We start from the raw sequence: 10,467 nt of genomic DNA on the forward strand, positions 1-10,467 counted from the left end.
GTACATGAAGTTTAGAACCATGATTGTGCAAGATTATGGGTAATTGTTGCTTGAAATAAGTGATGCAACCAGTAGAGTTTTTCCTTCCCGAATCATTCTCAATCTTAAGCCGGTGTGTTTGGATCAGAAATTTATGGAAGAAATTGAAAAAAATAAATAAATAACCCCACAAAAGTTTAAAAAATTTCCTTTTCTTTTTAATTTTTTCTTCAATAAATTCCTCCACAAATTTTTCTTCAATAAATTCCTCCAAAAATCTAATATCCAGAAACACCTTTAGTTTTTGTTCCACTTCTCCGCTATTGCCCTAAAATCATAGAATTCTTTGCATTGTGGTCCTAGTATCACACCAAAATCTGTTTACCGAGTTTAACCAAAAAAGAAACATGTTTACCAAGTTTCGTAGACTTGTAGGCAAGAAAAAATTGCAAATAGAAAGCTCGAGTCAGATCATATACAATTCTTTCGCCATGTAAAAACTATAAAAAAGTAAAAATGAAAGCAAACAGACGCCAGCACTAAGGCACAAAGGAAGCAGTCTCTTTGCTTCATTACACAATAAATATTATAATCAGGTTGGAAATCAAAGAAATGCTACATCTATAAACCAAATTCCTTATGATATACAACACACACTACACCTCCATCCATGGCTAACAACAAGAAAAAAAAAAAAAGAAGGAATAAGCCATCCAAACCTTCAAAGGAAAAAAAAATGGGTAAAATGAGCCACCTTAATATGCACAAAACTCTACCTTCATTTCATAATCTCAGCTTGCAAACCTGCATTTATGAAACCCTAGGGAAGCGGCTCACCAATCCCTTAACTTTTCATCCTTTGGGTTCGTTGATCCCCAAACTGCACCTTTGTATTCCTTGATATGTGATGAGAGCAATTTCTCCAATTTGCATGGCATGATGCTGTCAACTACCCACAGTTGTTCGCAGATTTGTGTTGGTAGCAATGGCAACAGAAGAGACAAACTTCACAAGCACAGCCTCATTACTTACAACAGCCTTGGAGGCTGCCACATCTTCCAAGCGCTTCCATGTTGATTCCCGCTTCTCCTGAGCCTCCTTTTCCTTAATTTCATCTTCTTGGAATCTTACTAGGCACTCATCAAACAGTGCTTGGTCAGCATCTGAAAATATCTTCCTCACATTAAGTGTCAGGCTCTGAACAGCTTGGTTCCAGTGACTTCGTGTGTTTCTCTCCAAGGCTGGGAAAATTATAGGCAGTATTACTTTACGGTTCTGCGTGATCAAATTCCCAATGTGATCGTTGTTCCAGAGAAACAAGGCACGCTCAGCCACCTGCCAGAATGAAGACAATTATGTTGAGGATAGCAAGAAATGCATTAATCATATTCAGGATAAATAGAGTAGATTACAAATTTCCAAGACTTATTAGACTTGGATTTGTATGATGCATTATCTTGCTTTATTTTTAGGGAAAAAAGAGTAGAATATCGGTTTGAGGCTCACTAAGTGACATGAGGACTTTCACAAAGCAGAGTGAGTTCCTTCCAGATAGGAACCTCATTGGTGCTGGAAAAGGATATCAAAAGCCAACTAATAACTCTCCTTTCTTAGTTTCAACATTTGTCTGAGGTCTCAGATAATGAGAAGTAATTCAACCTCCAGACAAGGGAAGAGGTAGAAAAGGCTGTAAGGTTAATTGCCATTGTTAAGATGGATAAAAAAAGTAGCCTAAGAACGTCATTGATATGAAACAACCACCTTACTCCCAACTATTTAGTGTCATGTACATGGATCCATTTTCTGTAGTTACCTTTGTCCAAAGCTACATCGTTTAACTAAGGTTGATTGTCATTGTTAAGAGAGATGAAAAAGGTAGCCTAAGAACGCCATTGTTATGAAACAACCAACTACTCCCAACTACTTAGTGTCATGTACATGGATCCATTTGCTGTAGTTACCTTTGTCTGAAGCTACAATGTTTAACCATGTGATTATCCAGGAAAACAATATATCATGAAGTATACAGCTTGTACAATTATCTGCTACAATATTCAGTGTGTGACTCCAAAATGCCAAATCTTGTCAAGTGTCGATCAATAATGATACTTAAATTGTTGTAAGAAATATAACTAAGAAGGATATTGAAGTAGCTCACAAGCAAATCATTCCTTGGAGAATTATTGAACCAAACGCACTCTCAAAGGACAAAAATTACCAATCCAACAGAAATTATGAAAGCTGTTATTGAAGCTACATCATCTTCATACTTGTCCTAAACTGATGGTTAGTTTCTTTTTCTTTTTCTTTTCCCTGGCTCCTCAGTCCCCCTTCTATTAGAGAGAGAGAGAGAGAGAGAAGAAAAAAGAAAAAGAAAAAAAAGAAGAAAAAGACTGCAGCTAGTGTACGAGAGGTGTCCACTTACAACAGAGTCTAGGAGAGAGAGAAGGTAGGCAGGTTACCCCAACTTTTCGTGGAGAGAATTATTCTTCTGATTCAAACCCACCCACAAAACTAGGGGCAGATAGAACTTCTCAAGTCAGGTCACAACCTCTAAGAGGGTTCAAGCCTTGCCACTCAAGCCCTCCCTCCCTAAACCTATCCGATTACAAGTACTTGAACTGTGCAAATTCCCTAATAGTGGTACTAGTAATCCCACTATTGCTTAGTTATAACAGCTCATGTAGTTCAGTGCTTGTTTTAACCCACAATGATTCTACTGCATCAAATATGTACACAAAAAAAACATAATATATTGCACGTGAATAATCAATAGAGTGCACGCCACAAAAAAAGTACACAAACAGTCATCAGCAAAAAGCAGCAACAGTTGAAAATGATCATATTTTAGAAATTACCAAAATGAACCACTCATTTCAATAAAGTACAGGAAATGGAAGTTATGTATCATCTTGTCATACAGGAAAGAAATATCAAAAAAATTTACATATGTTGTTTTCATAGATGATTTAATTTGCAAAAGCTGCATATACAATCTTCTGGAAGATAATGATATTTTCTATTGGCTGGTATAAAATTTTATGACGACTTGTAGAACTGAAAAACAAAAATTCCATTTTAAATAATAAACATAGAAAGTAAAGAAAATTCAGTAGTTGATGGAGGCCAATGAGAGTGAGGACTAAAGCCTGTGGTATTCCAAAAAGTTAGAAACATTCTCTCTTTTTATATAGCCACTGGCCACTGCCTATATTGTCCAAAATCCAAACTGGTGCTGCCTTGTTGTTCCATTGCCAATTGATAGTTTCAACAACGTCCTTTCTTCCATGAAGATAACTTATGTGGTGTCACTTTTCCAATCATGATATATTATATATGGATATAAACATATGCATACCAATGGAATAACTTATGTGGTGTCACTATAAACAACATTCAAGAAAAATAAGAAGGTGAATATTATACAGGTTTACCTCCCAACTTCTTTTACCTTTTGGTGTGAGATCTAAAATTGTTCTTCATAGAAGATTTTCACAACCTCTACTGTTGCCTCTTTTTAGTCTTATCTATTCAGGACTGGGTTGGCACATCGACTTTGTGATTTGATATGGCAGGGCAAGGTTGTGGTCAGCAAAAGCAATCCCCTATGATAAGTTGGAGTCTGGGAACAGATCTCTCTAGGTGGGGCATGATCAGGAAAGGGGACCACCCCATATCATCCCTATATATATGTAAGGAGAGAGAGAGAGAGAGAGAGCTTAAAACACTTCCACATATCTTTTTTCAAACCTTATCCATCTTCTAGGGTTGTTCTGTTCGTATAATATTTATAGCTTCATAAAATCCTATACAAAAGTACATAAAATTTGTCCCCGCATAGTAACAAATAAAACCTTGGACTTTATCCAACCCAAAGATTCTGAATCATGGTAATAACTCTACTCAAGTTATATCAATTGCTAATCATCTTGTGGGAGTCACATGCCAATTAGGGGCATGAAAATATCATTGCATAGGAAACAACAATGGCATTATGGGTTCAATAATGGCAAATCAAAGAAATCCAAAAATGGCACATAATATACTACAGCAAGAAGATTTTGTGCAAGAATCCATCACTGATGTCTTTGTCCGGCATACTATACCCACATTAAATATCCATTTATCATAACAAATAATAAAGCATGTCAACTTGAAATTATTTTGACTTGGGGTAGAGTTATATGCCACACTTGCTCAATTTCAAGTACAGATTTACATCCCACACATCTTATTGTGATAATTGCATGGATCACCACAAGCCATGCCACAGGATACAAGACATAAAGCAATCCATTCAGACTATTCAAGTAAGAGAATGAACAGCTCAGCTGTTTATAGAAAGAATTCCTTGTCCAACAAAATTCGCCATAGCATAAAGCATCCAAGACATCATGAATCCAAAATTTCTCAAAAAAGAAACCCAACTATTAAAATTTTGAGTTTTTATGAATCTGACTTAGCGAGAAACCTTGCGAAAGTTTGAAAGAGGAATGGTCATTAAAAAATAATTCTCTAGTATAAATAGCATTTTAGGACTCACTAAACCAAAAAAACCAATAAAGAATGGATAACAGATTGAAAAGAAGTTTGGTCAGAACAAAAAGAATTTCCAAATAAAACAAAACAAAGGAAAGACAAAAAGATAAACATGTCACTATTACCAAAGATGAAGTATGCACCTACAACAGAGTGCTCATTAAAATTAGGGATTTTTCACTTTAACCCCTTGTAGTTTGAGTCATGTGCACATAACCCCTTACAATTTATCGACTAAAACACATCATCACAATTCTCACCTCTCCTCCCTCCCTCACTTGTAACCCCTTTCGTTCCCGCCACCACCATTTTTTTGCCTTTTTTTTTTTGGTCCCATTGAATTGAGTTTCAGAATTTTTTAAGCAGCAACAACACTGCTTCTTTTCTTCTTGTCTGACAGTAACTCGAAGCATTTTGTTTCAATCAGCTGGAGTAATTTCCCTTGCAATTCTATTCCCTCAGAAGTCTCATTGCTTCTGTCTCTGAGATCTACTTGAAGCTTATTAATCTGTTGGAGTGACAGTTGTAGCATTTTCTTCCCTCCACTTTTATTTTTCTTCCTGAGCTCCTCTTGAAATCATTCACCAGCTGTTCATTATTAACAATCTTTAAGAGGTGTGATTCAATTTCTTTCAGTAACTGCCACTTCCCCCACTGCCAACCATACATTCTCAATCTGGTAGTTCCCACTGAGAACACTAGAATCTTTGTAGGGAAATGAAGTTGTGGCTGATGAGCTAAATTCCCTTTATGGGGATTCCCATAGTAAAGGATTTTGTTCTAAGATATGAAACATCTCAAGTGACCCTTGCTTTGTCATGTTTCACAAAGGGGTGGTGGGAAAGGGAGGGGGAAGTTGATTGCTTTATACACATATATGCATATATACCAAGGTTTAGTTCACAAGGGAGGAAGAAAATGAGGGTATTTAGGAATTTATAAGTGTGTTTAACAGATGTTACCAGGGTATTTTAATCCATATTTTCTGCTTATTTCCTAAAGTTAGGGGGTTAATTCGATTCAACACCACAGTTTATCTCAATACACCATTTGTGCACAGATATCAACTTCCGAACAAAAATCAATTGTTCAAATATCAACTTTCGAACAAAAATCCTGTTCAATAATTGATATCCGAACAATTTATTTTTGTTCAAAATTTGATATCTGAACATTCATTTTTTGTTCGAAAGTTGATATACAAAAGGTATAAATGGTGTGTACTGAGATAAAATGTGGTGTGCAAATTGAATTACCCAATGTTAGGGGATTACATACACATGCCCCAAACCCAAGGGGACAAAGCAAAAATTTACCCTTACAATTAATATAGTACCTACCACTAAAAGAAACAACAACAATAAATTCAGCAAATATGGATTTTGGGGTGAATAAACTGTACGCAGTACCTGAAAATGTAAGCTATTGAGGCAGCGTCCAATCTGACGGAAAAGGGGGACCATGCAGCGCTGAAATTCTGCAGCCTGTGTGGCTTCTAGAACTTCTTCCAACTCACCGAGGAACATCACCTCCTTTGAACTGTTAGTTAATGGCCAATACTTTAAAAGACCACGAATTACCGTGTCAGCTAGCTTTATATCCTTCTCCACAAACTGAGTGATGCAATATGAAAGTTGTTGGTGATACATGGCTACACACTTGGGCTTGTGAAGTGGAATCAAGGCACGGACAAGGAAAAGCTTGTGCTCTTCCTTTAAAGGCAAAGCAAAACCATTAATAATACTGCCCAAGATCTCAAGCAATTCTGCTATCCCATTGTGCTTCTCTGTCTCAAAGATAAAACGGTAGAAGATATTGTTGATGGCTTTCCTAATGTATGGCCGATGCACCATAAACTTCCCATAAATGCGGTGGAGAATCGTCTTCAAGTACTCCCTCTCTCTTTGATCCTCAGAGTCAAACAGGTCCAGCAAACGCAACACAAACGAATGGTCTACATATCTTTTAGCAAGCTTGGCATCTGTCTCTGACGAAGCCACAAATCTAAGTAGAAATTCATACACAATCTGAAGATGAGGCCACGATGGTTCCGTCGCCAGTTCCTCTTCTTCTGCATCATACATATCAGGTGACTTGCTTTCATGATTAGTGGATAGAAAAGTTCTGAATAAATTGGTAGCTACCATTTTTGTAATTTCCTGCATTGTGACCTCATTGAACTTTGAATTTACAGTGGAGATATAATCAACAAGCTCAAGCAATGTCTGCCGCTTTATATCCTTCTCTTTGATATTCTTAGAGGGGTCACTAAAATCAAAGACAACACAACACATTTTCAACTTCCTAATGAAAAGATTCTGCTTTTCTGGGTTCGGAACATCACGAAAACTTGGCAAAGCTTCATATGTTGCAATATTCGACACCGGTCCACCACCTTGAGCAGCCAAGGGACCCGATTTCTTCCCTTGATTTGATTTACTCATTGAGTTTGGGGCATATGTTCCATTGATAGAGCGACCTGCACCAGAACCCAAATTCGAAACTTTCCCAGAAACCGTAGTGCTTTTCGAGCTGCTATTCATGGAATTCCAAGTCGAGGAATTCATAGTTGAAACCGCCCCATCATTGTTCGAATCGTTGTGTGATGATTTCGACGATGGCTTCCGAGGAAGCTTACCCAGAATCTGCCTAATCATATCCACAAAACCCTAACCCTATCCCCAAAATTTTCCACCTTGAAATGCCTTAAAACACATACATTTTCAAGATTTCACGAACACAAACCACGGAGATACAATTATACAGCAAAACAATAACCTTAATCACAATATCATACCTGATACCAAAATCACGATTCAGCACTGAGATTTAGTGCGTGGAATGGCTTCTAAATCGAAGAAGTCTGGACTCTGCGTGTGAGTTGACTTTGAAATCGAATGATTGCGTTTTTGAATTGAAGGGACGAAGAGATTGAGGAAGAGAGAGAAAATGACTTGCATTGATACTACAATTGAAGATCTGTGAAAGAAGATGAAGACACAAACAACCACTAGAAATGGAGCTATCAGGGATTGGATTGAAAATCTAATGAATTGAAACCCTAATTACAATCCCTAAAAATCAATCTTTGTAGAGAGAGCTATTTTGGATATTTCGAGCCACGTTGAGAGTGGGGATGAAGAGGGAAAATAAATAAATAAATAAATTTTATATATACATATTGGGAATATTGGCATTTTGACTTTCGGTTTTTGAATTAATAAAAAGAATACCATATCACCATCAAAATATATATATATATATATATATATCATAACAATTTATGTTAAGAAACTAGCATACCTACTAATATAGGTACATACGATATCAGTGAGTTCAAGAGCATCTCCAACTGTAGTAGGCATTTTACCTATCTAAATATTACTATAAAATATATATTTTATTTTATCTATCAACTGTTTTATGTTTTTACTCCAACTATGCTTTTTATTTTAGCTATTAATCCAATACTATTAATTTTATAGAATGCCACGTCAACAACAAAGATGAAGGGAAATGATCCTAATGATTGAATACATTTTGCCTAGCGTTGAAGGCTAGCTACATGTAGCTAGTGAATATGAGTTGAGCCAAAATGTCTAATCATATGCCTAGTGCGTTGGAATTGAAAAAAGTGAATCACACTAGGCATTTTAACTAACAAGTATTATATGCCTAGTGCATTGGAGATGCTCTAATTAATGAGATTTACTAATAAATTTTGATAATTTTTTATTAAAAATTTATTTGTAACCGTAATTTTTCTTTATTTTTAATACATTTGATCACGAAGAGAAAATTGAATCTATGAATTCTCAATAAGGTTGAGTTTAATTTATAAAAATAAATTTTAAAAAAAAGTTATGTAATAATAATATTTTTTTAAAAAATAAGCCTATTTAATTTGAAATGTATTAATACAGCTATAAGAAAAATACTTTAAAACTCTAATTCTTGAATTCTAAAATTAGCTCTAAAGAGCTTATAGTGGGTTTATGTGATATATGTTTCTTGTTTTTTTTTTAATTTTTAATTTTTTATTCCATGCTAGCTCATTAGAGTTGTTGTTAGAGCAACTCCTTTAGGACATGTTTGATTGGGTGGATTAGAGTATGGGATTGAGATTATTAATCTGTAGGCCCAATTATTCCATGTTTGTTTTAACATTTTGGTTTAGGATTATTAATCCAATGGATAATTAATCCAACAAATTTGTAGGATTATTAGTAATGGGGTAGGGGTGTGATTATTAATCTAATGGATATTAATCAAATTGGATAGTGAATACTACACTAATTTAATAGGATTATTAATACTTCACTATTAATCTTTTGAATCAAACATGACCTTAGAGCTCCCAATCACAACTGTTAATATAAATTTTTCATATCATTTTATATAGGGAGACTTATTTATAAGTCTTTTTTTCAGACACTTATGGTAGGTTAAGTCCTGTGTAATTTCTTATAGAGTCTCAAGTCCTATTTAGATAGGAATGTATTCCACAAGATTCTACATAAACGTAACGTAACGTGACACCTACATAAACGTAACGTAACGTAACGTGTCACATTACGTTTCGCAAATTTAATGAGTTTTTATGTTTTTAAATTGAATGTAAAAATGTTGCTGGTTTATGTTGATGTCACGTTACGTTTCGTATAAATATAATCTATGGTAACATTTTACTATATAGGAAATTGAATGTTGCTATAAATCATAGGTGTCACGTTACGTTTATGTAGGTGTCACGTTACGTTACGTTTATGTAGATATGATCTATGATAATATGCAATTTCCTATATAGATCATAGGTGTCACGTTACGTTTATGTAGGTGTCACGTTACGTATAGGTGTCACATTACGTTACGTTTATATAGATATGATCTATGGTAATATTTAATTTTTTTATATATGGTTTTACTATTATTTATTATATTAACAACTAATATTGAGAGTAAATGTGTTAACAAACTTCCCACAGGATTTATGGGAATATAAGTTTTTTAGTAAGATCATATGTAACATAAGTATCCCTAATAGGATTTATAAATAATTTTTCCTTTTATAAGGAGATATTTTTATTTGTATATGATTCATATTTATTAATATTTTTAACAGTACTCGTTACACAAACTTGCATGTTATTTTATTTTATTTTTTTTACAATCTACTATATAGCAATCGCTAAATTAAAATTTTTATTTTCATTTTTCGCTTATTGTGTATAAAATGCATTGTTATATGATTGTTAGTGGAGTTTGTTAGATGACATATGATTGTTATATACATTTACATATAAATTAAGATTGTAGTGAAATTCATTTGACAAATATAAATTTTTTAATATAAGATAAATAAGTTAAATTTTTATATAAATTTAGTAACCATTGCATATGATTGTTATATACATTTATATATAAAAAAAGATCGTAATGAAATTTATTTGACAAATATAAAATTTTTAATATAAGATAAATAAATTGGATTTTATATAAATTTAGTAACCATCGCAATTAATATTTGACTAGATACCGTACCGAATGTTCAACTAATGTATATTAGATGTGGGCAACTGGGGAAGTGATGTGATTATTTTGAATTGAAGGGGCCGTTCATCATTCACTTATTTATGGACCACCCACACTGACTTATGTACATTTACATTTAAAATAAGATTGTAGTGAAATTTATTCGACAAATATAAAATTTTTAATATAAGATAAATAAGTTGAACTTTTATATAAATTTAAGGGGTTATTTAAAATGATCTAAATAAGTGTATTTTTTGTCGTTTTACGAAAAAAAATATGTAAAAAAATAAAAAAGTGATGTGATGAAAAAAAGATAAAAAAATAAAAAGATAGATCATTTTAAAGATGTCAAACTTGACCTAAGTAACCATCGCATTTAATATTTGATTAGATACCGTACCAATATCGAATGTT

At 33.9% G+C, this 10,467-nt stretch overlaps 1 protein-coding gene across 2 annotated transcripts; it reads right to left on the reverse strand.

Moving 5' to 3' along the window:
* Positions 1-519: 519 nt before the first annotated feature.
* On the reverse strand, positions 520-7,749 carry LOC114320514 (serine/threonine protein phosphatase 2A 59 kDa regulatory subunit B' zeta isoform). 2 transcript variants are annotated; one of them, XM_028267591.2, is made up of 3 exons: positions 7,316-7,737; positions 5,928-7,223; positions 520-1,314 (listed from the first exon to the last, which is right to left on the reverse strand). In XM_028267591.2, exons 2-3 carry the CDS (start codon positions 7,173-7,175, stop codon positions 925-927), a joined length of 1,638 nt encoding a protein of 545 aa, XP_028123392.1. In that variant the 5' UTR covers positions 7,176-7,223; positions 7,316-7,737; the 3' UTR covers positions 520-924. The 2 variants fall into 2 exon arrangements, with proteins under 2 accessions (XP_028123392.1, XP_028123388.1); XM_028267587.2 differs by having other exon boundaries at positions 5,928-7,749.
* Positions 7,750-10,467: the final 2,718 nt, after the last annotated feature.

This window comes from Camellia sinensis, chromosome 8, assembly GCF_055761805.1.
Source record: "Camellia sinensis isolate YWXY chromosome 8, ASM5576180v1, whole genome shotgun sequence".
NCBI lineage: Eukaryota > Viridiplantae > Streptophyta > Magnoliopsida > Ericales > Theaceae > Camellia > Camellia sinensis.

What these genes read in the sequence shown, in the direction of transcription:
- LOC114320514 (XM_028267587.2), bottom strand. Translation starts at nt 7,175, where the DNA reads ATGATTAGGCAGATTCTGGGTAAGCTTCCTCGGAAGCCATCGTCGAAA. An exon ending in TCAATAGCTTACATTTTCAG is followed by an intron (nt 1,315 to 5,927) that starts GTACTGCGTACA and finishes TCATTCTGGCAG; the next exon opens with GTGGCTGAGCGTGCCTTGTT.